This window comes from Carassius carassius, chromosome 43 (assembly GCF_963082965.1).
Source record: "Carassius carassius chromosome 43, fCarCar2.1, whole genome shotgun sequence".
Taxonomy (NCBI): Eukaryota; Metazoa; Chordata; class Actinopteri; order Cypriniformes; family Cyprinidae; genus Carassius; species Carassius carassius.
The window spans coordinates 14,377,730-14,392,041 of record NC_081797.1 but is presented as its reverse complement, the minus strand read 5'-3'; the positions used below and the strand labels follow the sequence as shown (position 1 = coordinate 14,392,041).

The 14,312-nt window shown below is 35.9% G+C and overlaps 1 protein-coding gene across 1 annotated transcript in view; it reads left to right on the top strand.

Annotated features, from left to right (window-relative positions):
• Window positions 1–12,127, top strand: part of grm8b (glutamate receptor, metabotropic 8b) — a 147,017-nt gene extending 134,890 nt beyond the window's left edge. The window contains exons 10-11 of the mRNA XM_059536319.1: window positions 7,347–7,593; window positions 11,562–12,127. Coding sequence (XP_059392302.1) covers window positions 7,347–7,593; window positions 11,562–11,611 — 297 coding nt within the window. The 3' untranslated portion in view covers window positions 11,612–12,127. The remainder of the gene's footprint in view (window positions 1–7,346; window positions 7,594–11,561) is intronic.
• The last annotated feature ends 2,185 nt before the right edge of the window (window positions 12,128–14,312 follow it).

The following is a 14,312-nucleotide window of genomic DNA, read 5'->3' as shown; positions in this document are numbered from 1 at the left end:
AGTCATTGTCATAAAATAAATCCTTGTCAGGGTGATAAAAGACTCTTCTGCTCACCTTGTAATTTAATATGATGTTCGCCCTTTATTCTGTGTGATAAAGTGTTATATGATGCAAAATTAAATAATTGACATTTATGTTGTTACGATACAAAAAGCATACAATGATTACAATATTATCTGGAAAATAATAACTTTATATTAAGTGGCCTTTTTTAGTTTTTTCAAACAATTTAATACAAAGTAATTGCGTTAATTGCATTTTAATTGTGTGTGTATAAATATATACAGTACATATATTTATATATCAGTTGAAATATATACACATTTATTCTTTTTAGTTTCATATGTTCACAGTTTACTATAATGGTAAAAAAAAAAACCACTTTTCATAAAGGGCTTTTTTTATTCTTTAAATTTCCACTGGCCCCAGTTTGAAATCGCTGCACTGGCCAAGAATCTTTCTCATCTCAACTACTCAACTTTCTCATCAACTTTCTCATCAAAGTGAATAAATCCCACGTGATGGTGTCCTAAGCGGTTGCCTGTGTAGCGTAATGGTTTGATCGGCACTGCTGTTGGGTTTATTTTGCTGTAATGACCGGCTAGCTATTTGTTATCCCTTACATATTTTGTTTGATCATATTTTCCCTGCTGAAAGGACATTTTCTAGCATCCTGTAATTTTGTGGGTTTGTGTTCTTATTTACAACATTTGGTGAACTTACAGCTTTAATAACCTGTATTTTTCACACCAATGCTACAACGTTCTAAATCTACTGCTGAGCAAAGAAAAAAAAAAAAAAAACATCTGTGAAAAGCCTGACATGCTATCGCATCCAGTTGTGCATGTAACACAGAATTAGCGAATGGAGCGATTCAATGGAGTAATTAGCAAAAGGGATTTAAAGCACACTGACATTGATCAAATTGGCATTTTCCCACTTAAAATGTTCCTGGTATGTGTCGTGCATGAGGTTCATTACAATATATTATCCCTTTGATAGTTTCCCTTGCAGACAAAATACCTGCCAATCAACTCAATGATCTGTAATCCATTGTGCCAACCTATTGAAAATGACGAGGGGGGGGTCAGCGGTTTCAACTCTACCTCAGTGTGTGTTTGGAATGAAGCAAATGCTAAACCTTTAGGTACTGAGGTGTTTTTTTTATCCTTGACACCAGAGAGTTTATGTCAGTATGAAACCAGTGCCATGTCATGAGTCAGACTTGAACCTGGATTATCCACATGAGCACCAAGACTCAAAGCATCTGGACTACATGCACTAATCACCTCACCCTATTAACATTTTAGATGCTTTTTTGTGGGCAGTGCGCCGACAAATTTCCTGATTATTTAATCACCCCCAAGCTATCCAAGATATGTATGACTTTGTTTCTTCAGCCAAAGAGGAATTCATGTTTTGGAGGGGAAAATTCAAGGATTTTTCTCCATCTAATGCAAGTAAACAGGGTCAACATAGACCATTTTTTGATGGTCCAGGATCAATATTTGGGCAGCATTAACATAATCTACATGACCCCAACCAACAATTAAGGTTCTCCTCTAGCAAACAGATCAGTCATTTTTAAAATGAAAATGCAAAATCATATACGTTTTACCTACAAATTCTCGCCTTCATCTAGCTTGGTTTAGTTCACAACCAAGTGAAATATGAATGTTGGGAAGGTCACACATGAGAACCAGTCCACTGTTTACAAGAGGAACGTGCAAAGACTAAATGTTAGGATAATCAAAATATTAAGTCCCAAAAATTAAGGTGTGGTCACAATTACCATTGTTAGGCAAATTTTCACAGGCAAAATCCAGTAAGAACCACAAAGTTCCAGTAAGAACTTAAAACGTGGGTAATATGAAGCTGCTTTTTTAGGATATGTTTACATGATAATATTTTGTATGTATTAAAAAATTTTGTTTTTCCATAGTGCAGACGACAACATTGGTCAAAATGTTCCCTGTTCACTTGGAACCCCTAAAACGTCTAAAAATGCTGTATTATGCATGCACAAACACAGTCCTAGTATGCAATTTTTGTTTTAGTTGGCAATTATTGACTAAACACATAAATTAATGCGCATATGCATGATGTCGCCATTTTCACAAATTTGCGTTTTGTACTTTAACCAAAGATGATATTGGCATTGTTTTCAAAAACATGCACTTTGAAGCTCGTTTTCAAATGTTTGTGTTTTAAGGCCACCTTTTTTTATGTAAATGAACAGCCAAAATGCTTTAAAAAAAATCGGTTTTTAGAAAATAGTGTTGCGTAGGCTATAACGTCCTCTTAGGAATAACAAACACAGTTAAGCATCGGACTTTCATTAAAACACCACACTCTTAAGGTACAGTTACATCTGTTGTTGTTCAGTAATTTTTTTTGCTGACGAAATGCTGACAATTTTAATTGGGATCCACGCTATCAGGAAAAATGTCCCTGCACAAATTTCACAACAGTTTCAGGTTCACCAACAGAAAGCTGTTTGGTTTGAAAGTGACTTTGTGGACTGTGCTTCATACATCACTACACTATTAACCATAGACAATGGATCTTTTTGGCAATACAATTTTGCTAATGTGACAACTTAGCTCGGAGAGGTTAGGTCATTAGGTCTGTCAGCAATACAAGCTCAATTTCACATGTTTTGTTCTGGAAATATGTCCAAACACAGTTCATAATCCAACGCAAGTGTGCACGGCAAACAGCAAACCAAGATTAGCCACATGGGGTGCTATAGTGCATCTTGTCTTCTTCACCAGTCAGGTTTCTCACAAGTTTGTTAACATTATAGTTACACAATAGAATGCATTGGCCAAGACTCGTGTCTCTGTTTGCATAGAGCATATTTCTAGCTATCAAATGTAAGGTGTTTGTTATCATACCCATTTAATTATACAGGTTTTTCATTGAGCTGCAGTGTCATTTAGCCTTATTTTACATCATGTTTTAGATTAGCAAATTATCAAGCTTTTTAACCTATATATAGTACAAAATGTCAAAATCTTCCTCTCAGCTTTTCCAGTGTTTCCATCTGCTAGATAGCATATCTCAGTCAGATTAGCATAAGTGAGTTATGATAGGCTATTTTTACTCAGCGAGGTGGCTTCACATACACGAGGGATTAGCGGAACTGCAGAATTTAACATAAAAGCACTCTAGCATTCATTTTAAGAAAAAAAAACACTATGAAAACAAAATGTTGTGGTAAACAGCTGGCCCTCAGGTTGGTATTAAATTAAAAGTTACCTAAAAGAGGAAATTGTTTCCCTCAAATCAGACCGTTTTTTCATTCCTCTCCATGACAAAAGAGTCCAAATGGAAAAAAATCTGCAGAGCGTATTTCCCGTTTCCCTTATCTCTCCCGGGCTTATTTCTTTCGCCCTCACTGATGTTAAAAAGATTATTGCAATGAGCAACCGCAATATGAGGACACAGATATGAGTATTTTATTGAGGCATGTCTCTCTTATTCACATCTCCTCACTCTGTGCTCATTAAAACTCAGAAGTTTCTTTACAGCTGCATGGCGTGTAATTTGAACCTTGCGCCTCCTCGTTTCTGCTTATTTTCTGCATTAACGGTCCTGTTTCTTCAGCATACTTGTGCATTTCCTCATTGAAGGGAGCCGATTGTACATTAGCATTGGGATTGCTTGTATTAAACTTCCTGGAGTGAGAAAAGGAACTATACCAATTGGTTTTTCTGTCAGTACCCTCAGTATGCATTGCAGTGCAGTTGAATAGAGGAGAACAACTGAAAAGATGAGGAAAGGATGCCTGCCGGGGGTAATTAGAGTTAGATGAGTCATCTGCAGTTTTACGGACATTTTGAATGAGTTCCAGTTTATATATAGTTGGTTGTCTTTATTTGTTCACCGTTCGCATGCTGTGGCATTGATTTTTAAACCACTTAAGCTCCCCAAAGATCTTTAGTTAAATGGAGTTACTTCTTCGTATGGCTTTTGGAGAGTGTGTTTTCTTTTTTTACCCCTGCTGTTTTGGTACTGCTGACTGACGCTGTGAATTACAATAGGCACATAAAAATATCAAAACATACTCAAGTGCTTTTCAGGATACACTATAAGTGCAGTATATTCCTATTTGTGCTAATTTTGCTGCAAATATATAAAATTAAGCAACATTCATTCGATTTGAATCGGCCTTGTGCTTGATTTTATGCACCTGTTATTAATGGGTGTAGCTGAAATAGCATACATTTACATTTATTCATTGGCAGACGCTTTTATCCACACAACATACAAATGAGTAATGCTTTATAAAATCGTTTCATCCTAGTGGTACAGTAACATTGAAAGTATGGCAAAGCAAACCATGGTTAATTTTTGTAAAGTTAAAGCAAAGCCCAAGTTGGCAACACCGCTTATTGATTGACAGTCAAAAAAGAAATGGATGAGATGGAAAAACAACAAAAATCTACTGGAGACAACGAGAACAACAGATGTCTGCATTGAAAAGAAATTGTGTGAGGGAGTTGAAAGATAAATGCAACATGTTTACCATTATAATAAGGCTAGGTGATTGACTGTAGCATTTGTGATAAAACTTAAGTATTCTTTGGGCTTAAGAAAGAGTTAACTAATCATAGGAGATTTTTTAAGCAGCTAGCACTATGCTAAGCTAATAGGCTGTTAGCTGGCTAACTGAAAATGGTAAAGGGAAATGATTAATTGAACCATTTTTCAGCTTCTGGAATTTGTTTCAGTCACACTTTATGATGTGATATATATAGTATATGGAGCCCCTAAAGGGACATGGTAATGAGAAAATAATGAGATGGAAGGAAAATTATATTACAGTGATTCTGAGTTTTCTCTCACAAAACTTTTGCATTCCCCTGAGAATCGTTGGATTTTATCGCAAAATTATTGCATTCTCTTCCAAAACGTTTGCGTTCCCCCGAGATCTTTAGGGTTCTTTCACAAAATGTTTGCATTCTCTCACAACCATTTCCATTGCCTCAAGAAACTTTGGGTTTCCCTTTGAATAGGAACTCAGACTGTGTCTCTATAGTGTCCACAAGAGGACATTTTGTCTCATTCCCCTTCTCGGTCCACCAAACATGCGTAAACCAAGACGTTCCCCTTCGAATGGGAACTCGCCCTGCATCCTCTTGTGGACACTATAGGGATGCAGTGTCTTTTACCCTTTCTCAGGGAACCATGGTAACATGTATAACCCGAGATGTTCCGTTGCAAAACATTTTCTTTCTACCATACCTCTGGGTTCTCTTGCAAAACTTTTGCATTCACTTTGAGGAACTTATCATTTTGCTCTCAAACCTTTAGTGAAGACAATAATATGAGCTGAGATGAAAACTTTATTCTAATGCCTTTGCGAGGAAACACATTTTTTGGGGGGGGAATGCAATACTTGAACTCAAAACATTGAAATATAATTTTTCCTGCAGTCTCATTTTCTTCCCATCACAACATCCCTTTAGGGGCTCCATATATATAAGACATTTGACATGACTTGAACAAATATCAGAGTCTTCTTGAAAGCAAGTCATTCAGCAGGAGATATTTCCCAAATAATCAGCTTCTTTATCTTAAACCAGACTATATTTTACATTGATGACAGTATTGAAAAGGCCATCTTGCGCCAACCTAAGATACTTTGCTGGTTTTTGATGGTCTCACAGCTTGACAAAGCTGGTCTAGCTGGTGTTTTCAGCCAATTTAGATGGTCTCCAAGAGAGTCTCCCAGTCTGAACAGAAGCTTCCAAAACTCCTTTAAAACCAGCCATCAGACCTAGCCTAGGATCCAGCTAAAATATATAACCATTCTTGAAGAAATGTTAAAGGCCATAAAAGTCCTTTGCTTGTTTTAATTAAAATGCAGTACTTCTTTTACAACAGCTGCTATAGTACATTCTCAATTTTCTTCTTTAGCGAGTGTCATTCCTTCTTCTGTCTGCGGATTGAAGACTTGCACAAAAGAGTGGTAGCAGGGTCACAAGGTTAGACTTGAATTAAATTACAATTCAAAGGGAGATTCAGTGAGCATTGTGCGCAGTCAAATTTCCTGGACAGGATGGCAGTGCTCTGTTGTCTTGGAGAGACAGTACATGAAATCCTCTGCTGATTTGTTTACCTCTTGGTCCACGTCAGTAAGCAATACAGTTAATTTGATTTCAGTCTCATCTAAGCAGTAGTATGAAGTGACACCCTCCTGCAGTTCTCTAGATTCTCTCTTCCCTGACCTAAAAACCTGGGCTCATTCATTCTCAGCACCCCATTTCTCTTAATATATAAACGTGAGGAGATTTATCATCTGCTTCCCCCACAGTAGGCATATGTTATCATTTACTGCTCGTTAGCTTACTGATCACTCGCACCCAAGGTAAGGAAAGCAGTAATATATTTGTTAGCGAGGTTAGCCATTCATCAAACTCTCAGACGTGGGCAAGGATGAATCGACATTTTAAATTGCCTTGCTGGGGCGTGTTGTTGCATCCTAGGTTCAAGTTTTGTGAATCTGCAAACGTTAGCATTATTGAAATCAGATTTGACTTGTGTGCAACGAAAAGGAGTCAGACCTGATGTTGAGGTGCATTTAAACTTAATAATCCACTAACATAATATTAGCAATAACTCTTAGCATAGAACAAATCCCTAACCCAAATGTGGTGCATGACTCATCTAAATGCTGAACGATGCATTAAGCGGCTTGATGTGGAGAGTAGTGCCATTGCCATTTAACAATTAATTTTAACCTGAAGGACAAATAAAACAAAATGCAGAAATTCTCATAGACTTGCACTTAAGGAAGATCTTAATCCAGCTCTAGAAGCCAGTAGCTGGATTCATGAAAAAGTTTTATTATCATAAAATCATAAGATCATAAAATATTTTTTTTTTTTGGAATACAAAATATTCTTCCCTTTTTCTCAAGGAAGAAAATTAAGTTTAATGGCTGGTTATTAAGTTTAATAATGTTTAATAAATACAGCCCCAGGACCTGAGGGTTGGCTCGTTTGACTAAAACTTACCTAACACTAAAAACAACCATATTGCAATAATCAAATAAAACATTTTGTTTTGCAGTAGTGACAAATGTGGACAAGCACCACTTCAGAAAAATTTATAAATCTTGTTCCTTTGGCCTTGGTTACACGAGTGAAAGAAGAAAGTCACATCAGAGGTTGAGAAAGTTATTTCAAAGAAAGATTAAGAAAAGTGTCGCTGTAGCTCAATTTCTTTATAAGCAAGAAAATGTTTTTGTTACACTAGAACGTTTGTTGCCTATAGGGGACGCTGTTTTGTTTCCCATACTGTAGCCATTGATTTCGCCCTCTTCTTTTCTCTCCAGATGTACATTCAGACGACCACACTGACTGTCTCTCTGAGCCTGAGTGCATCCGTGTCTCTGGGGATGCTCTATATGCCCAAAGTCTACATCATTATCCTGCACCCGGAACAGAACGTTCCCAAACGCAAGCGCAGCTTCAAGGCCATCGTCACCGCTGCCACCATGACAAACAAGCTCAGCCAGCTGGCCAGTGAACGGCCCAATGGAGAGGTGAAAACCGAGCTCTGTGAGAGTGTGGACAATAGTAGTGAGTACAGACATTTTCTCTATCAAGCACACTTTGTTAATGTTAATGTGGCATGTGGGGCAATGACGCTATTCTTTTTTTTTTCTCCTAATTTATTTAAAAATTCAATTCATGTATTTAAATTTTTCTATTGAAATTCATTTTGAGATTTTTCAAAGGGCATAAAATCAAATCTAAATTCAATGTTACAAAAATCTCTTGGTTCCATAAAGATGGAATAAGCCTCATTAAAAGACTTAATGAAAAGAAAACCTTTGGCTTAATATTTAATTGTGGTTCTCAACCTCCAGGCCCTCCATTGCCCACAAGAAGCTGGAAGATCCAACACTCCTAGTTTATGTAAATTTAGGTTTAGGATTCCAAACGTTTTTAGAGGTAAATATCCTTTAAGGTTTCCACTTGTTTTAACCAATGAATTTACATGACATTCATCATTCGTGATTGACTGGATAATAATATTTCTCTCTCATAATTTCGACCTGGTAAACATTTTAGAGCTTGGCATAACTAGAGAAATGTACATTTATTAAAAACTACCCATGGATTTTTAAGATTTTATAAATGTATATCCAGGACTGTGGGAATCCTGATTATTCAAAAATGTTGATTTTCACTTGTTTTTGATTATTTTTGTGTTTTCCCCTCTGTTTTATTCTAAATCATTTTAAGCCATCTTGAGGCCCCCAGTTAAGAACCATTGTCTCAGATATTTAAACATATTTTTATAAATACATATTTTTTAATTTAATTAGTTTTTTTTCATATATTTATGTTCTTACTAATACACTAATGGTGCACTTCCCTGAAAACTTTTATATTTACGAAATTATTAAGTCAACATATAAAAAAAATGCTTATTTAATAATACTTATTTTAAAATGTTGTTTACCAAAAAAGTAATAATGATAATATGTGTACGCACTACAATTAAAGCTCTAACGATGTTATTACTTGATGGTTAAACTATATGACATTTTTAGAGCCATTTAAAAATTGAAAAATGTGTAGTAGTCTTTTAAAAAAACCATAAATACAATTTTAATTTTAAACTAGATTTTTTTTTTTTCCTTTTATACAGTGTGTCATTGACCCACATATATTACATTAATTTATTTAAAAAGTAAACATATAATATATTATGAACTAAATGTAATTTTTGGGTGAACTATTCATTTAATGGTGGCTAAGCTGTGCATGATCTTTGTGCTAATGAACTGATAACTGATTATTCTTCAGTGTTTGCATTGCTTACTCTCTTTGGTATTTATCTTGTCATCTGAAGCTTTTTATTGTGAGGAAATGGAGCAGATAAGGATGCATTCACTAGAGTGTCATTGCTAATTCATTAGCTATGCTGCCTGCATTGTCTGATTCTAACACTAGATGGAACATTTAGGCTTGATTCACATCTGGTATAAAATAATGTCTGAGGGAATCTGAATTACTGGCTGCAAACTCATGGCAGCAGATTGTATTTCAGCAGCCGGTGTGGTGATACCTTTTACATGAGGGATCCGATCATTAACCAGGGCAAGGGCAGCATGTGCAGGTCCACAGCACTGTGTAAAAGTTAATGCAAATGTTCAGACCCTCACTAATGTGCCGTGACCCTTCTGCTAAAGGGCTCTAACACTGGGTCAGTTCATAATGAGAGTCAAATGTGGCATGTAATGAATAAGCAGTGAATGCCATTTGGAGGACAAACGTGTTTTGGTGTTTCTCAGTATGTTTAATTTGTGTACTGTAAATTCTGCATTACCATGCCTGTTTAAGCAGAATTAATTATAAGTGTTGTGAGTCAGTTCTGTGCAGGTATTAATCATTGGTAGCAATGTGGGCCTACTGTATTAATAGGACTATTCTTTAAATGTTAAAGTCAAATTAGCGAAATTTTGCAAACAATAAAGGTGCAATGTTTGTTGATGATAGAGATGTATGAACTTTTAAACCAAACAGCTTTCTGTTTGTCAACAAAACAAATCCATGTGAGCAGCTTGAACCTGTCGCGAAATCTGCATGAAATAAATATTTCGCCCTGACAAGAAACTCCAAATTGTGTGGATTCCTATTAAAATGACTGGATTTGGCCTGTGAAAATTAGAAAAATTTGCCGTTCGTAGGGTGCTTGATTGACAGGCGATATTATGTGCGGCCGCTTCTGTCATCGCTGCCACCTTTCCCAACATCTACGGCCGGTCTCCATAGAAATCCATGATAAAACATGGTAACAAAGATCGACTGAATTTAAACTTTTTCATTATAAATAAATACTAAAATATGCAGAGGGTTAAGCTGTGCTGTTGTTTGTTGCCACAGTAATGGCAATAAGCTAAGAAATTCCTTTAAACTACTTGTTTTATGTACCAGATTCGTCCATGTCCGGACAAGTTAAAATACTGAGTGTTAAATGAAAAAATAATATGTTAAAACCTGTGCTCTGATCATTCTGTGGACAAAATCCTATAAACTTTGCCCCAAAATGGAGCTGTATATGCACGTGTGCTCATCTGTTTTCAATGCAGCTAACATTCATGTCATCTTCCCACTCATTAAACTATGACAGGTCCTTCTCTGCAAAAAGACGGTCACTGCGACATACTAAAGTGTTGAAACTATGGCGCCATTTGCTTTTTAAAAACATATTCATAGGTTTCACGTTATATTGTTGGCTCGGAAAATATGTAAATATACATGCCCAGTAGCCGCAGCTGTATCCCTTCTAGTCTTTACCATATATCAGACAGGAGAGTAGATTAACCTGGTTAGATTAATGTGAGAGTGGCATTGTTTGTTGGGGATGGCAACAGTAACTAAGGAGGGTGGGTCCTTGCGAACAGTCATTGTGACTGAACCTTAAAGACATAGTTCACCCAAACATTAAAATTCTATCATCATTCGTTCACCCTGAAATTGTTGTTTGCATTTCTTTCTTCTGCTGAACACAAAATAAGATATTTTGACAAATATGGGTAACCAAAAAGTTGATGGTAGCAATTGACTTAAACAACGGAAGTCAAAGGCTACCATCAACCGTTTAGTTTGGAACAACTTAAGGGTAAAAAAATGATGAGAGAAATTTTATTTTTGGGTGAACTATCACTTTAAGAGATTATTGGCATAGTTTAGGAATATTTCACTCAAAAATGAATAATTTACTGAACCTGCTGTTGTTCAAAAACTCTGAACTTTCTTTCTTGTGTGAAACACAAAGGTGAAATGTTTAATAATGTGCTCTCGTTTCATGTAGTCTCTTCATCATGAAAAATGTGTAATAACTGATTTAATGCAATACAAATAATTTAGACCAGTTTTATGGACTGGTCCGAACAGTGCAATGAAAATAACTTTTTGTCTGTGAAATTTTAGTCTGATTGTCCAATAAGACTTGGAATAAAGTGTACGAGTCATATGAGCCATTTTTACCTTTTACATTTGTGCTTTCTTTTTTATCATTTTAGAGCCTTCACTTTTTAATAATATTGTCAAGAGGTGCTGAGATATTCTTCAAAAACTCACCTTTTGAAGAAAGAAATTCATATGGATTTGTAACAACATAAGGGTGAATGATGGCAGAAAGTATAGGTGCATATTTTCTGTTTGCCAAAATTGAGTGAATAATGTCTGGAATAAGTTTTCATTGGGATTTTATTTCATTGCCTTGAATTCTTTTTTTTACAATGACTTCTTTAGAATGACATGTCAGAGCCCATACAAAAAGGCACAAGATAAAGATGTGACAAAAGAATGTTATTACTTTTTCAATTGTTCCATCCCACTTTTGAATGAAAGCAAGAAAAAAATTCTTTTCAGTCCATGAAATGAAGTGGAAATTTCATTTTGATGGTCACCCAGAATCAAACCGAATTAGCTTGGTATACCACAATTCTCTCATCTCTTGCAGTAATGTTGTTGTTTTTTTCTTTCCTGATACACTGCTGTTTTCTTTAACTGGCTATTTCCTTTTTCAGCACCGTCCACAAAAACAACCTACGTCAGCTACACCAATCATGCCATATGAGTGCACATCCTGAAAATGGTTTGGCATGGATCTGGCTGGCTCCGAAAAAACAGGAGGATCCAATGACTGAAATCCAAGCATGAGACATCAGTGTTGTTTGTGGACAAGAGGATGGACTTTTTTCTTGGATATTTTATAAGAAAGCCTAGGCGACCATCCAAAAAAACAAACAAAAAAAAAGAGACAAAAGCTGCCATTTACATGGGCAGCCAATAAAATGGGACACTGGAAAAGGGTAAGAGAGAGAAAAAAAAACTAAGTTTAAAGAAACAGAACAAATATTGGCATTGACCATGTTACATGTTATTCTAATTGTAAGTATTTTGTGGTTGTGAAAATTTTTCATTCTTGTCCCACAGTGTCAGACCTGCATTGGAAAATGCGTTTGTCTCTTGTATTGGCTATTCTGGTCTATAACCTCGGGTTGTGAGTGTGCAAATGCTATGGTTGAAGCATGCTAATTCAAGTTTTTATACAAATAATTTATTTATAATAAAGGAATGTTTTTGAAATGTGGAGGGTTCCTGGGTGTTTGGACATTTATATTTTTGGGGATGAAATGTGTAAAATGTAATTCACAGTACACTCCTAAAAATTAAGGTCAAAAGGGGATTTTCCTAGCGTTGCGACAGAAGACAGATCAAAGAACTTCTGAGTGAACAGTTTTTTCCTTAGTGTGAAGAACTTTTCAAAATGTTAGAGAAACTTTTGTACAATGGAGATTCCATGGATGTTAAAAGTTCTACATGGAATCGTTGATGGCAATAAAGAACCTTTATTTTTTTTTAAGAGTGTAGGGCTGTAACTAATGATCATTTTGATACTCTGTAATCTGTTGACTATCTCTTAATTATTATATTAATGATTTAAAAGCTAAATTAAACATACAACAACAAATATATCATAAAGTATTGTATGTCAACATTGTTGTTTAATTTTACCTATTTTATTGATTAATTTCTGCTAGATATAAGAAACATCAAAAAAGCTTCTAAAATCTCATTCACATTTGTGCATATTCAAATTTGGGACATCTTGACGTAATAATAACATAAAACAGCAATGATTTTTATGTCTAATGGCACTTTCCTGTTTATTTCTTACTATGATATAGCTTCAGTAGACTTGGAATATTATGTGTTCCACCTTGTTTTTTTATTATTTGTTATTATTTAAGCTAGATAGACCCAGGTCATTGCTTTGACTGTGAGCAGCATGGACATTCTGTAAAATATCTTTTTTTATGTTCTATGCTAGAAAGTAAGCCATACAGATTTGAAATGATATGAGGGCTGTAAATGATAACAGGATTATAATAGTTTTTACAAACTATATGATTAATTCACTAAAATTAAGCATGTAAAAGACTGAAAAAAAATGTGTGTCATACAGTATACTGTATGTATTTTTTGTTCAGGTGAGTCTGGACATTTTCAGGTGAGTGTAGCATATAAAAATGCCAAGGTGGCAAGTTGGTACAATTTATGAGCTGAATCTGAACAGGTGTACTGGGTTCCAAATATAGCAAACGTCCATTTTTTTCAGGGCAATGCAAAATGTGTTATTTATTGCCATGCTGTAAAGCTTTCCTTGAATCTTAAAGCCTATTTCATTATGTAAGCAGCGCAAGACTTTACAACTTTCCTTATCCTAGAAAGAAGAGGAGTAAGTGTTGCACACAGCATTTTAAAAAGCCTTTACTGTCCACATAATTTCTTACACTTCCATCAAAATAACCTTTCACGTCCACTCTGCCTTCTTCAGTGTATTTCCAAAACATAAATGCAACTCATGTACGCACTGACTTCGCGGAAGTTTCTACAAAGGATGTTTCGGATCCAGTCGGATGCTGTTAATTGGCTCTCTGACAGGCACAAGATTCCTGCAACTGAACTACTTTCTTGTAACTATGTCTACTAAACCCAATTATCTCTCCTTAGAGCTTTTTTCTCACTAATTACTGCCTCTCAGTTGAAATTTAAGACTCATGAGATATGGAGGTGGGGTGGGGGGGGGGGCATTGATAACAAAAATAAACAGGCTGTTAAATATTTCTGGCACTTCAGATGTTTCCAGAGTGCACAGCTTGGTGGATGGCATCCTTCCCTTTGACAAACAGCGTGACTGGCTGGAGTACTAGAGGAAAATGAGGAAAATTGACCACATGTTGATGGTGATCAATATTTGTACTGTGAAGAGAGACGGCGACAGACAACTTACACCTGTGGGAGGAACATCAATATAGCACTAAAAAAGCAGGTGTTTTCAACCAGAGTGAGATATTGGAAGAGTGGGATATTCCCCTTTAAGGGAGCTCGCACTGGATCCTGTAGTGGACTCTTTGGGGAATGCCATCAGCGTAGTGTCCACTAGAGGACTCAGTGTCTCATTCCTCACTCGGGGAACCATTGTCACATGCATAACCCAAGATGTTCTCCTTCAAGGGAACTCGCACTGCATCCTCTACTGGACACTATGCTGATGGAATTCCCCATAGTGTCCACCAGGGGACACACTGTGAATTCACTCTCGGTGAATCATTGTTGCATGCGTAACCCAAGACATTTACCTCTATTTTAATTTCACTCCATTTCCATTCATTTATTTTGCTATAACAGGTCTATTAAAGTATTGTATTATTACACTGAAAATGATTGTGAAGATTATTGGCGAAAATACTACTTAAATTCTCCTGCTTCAG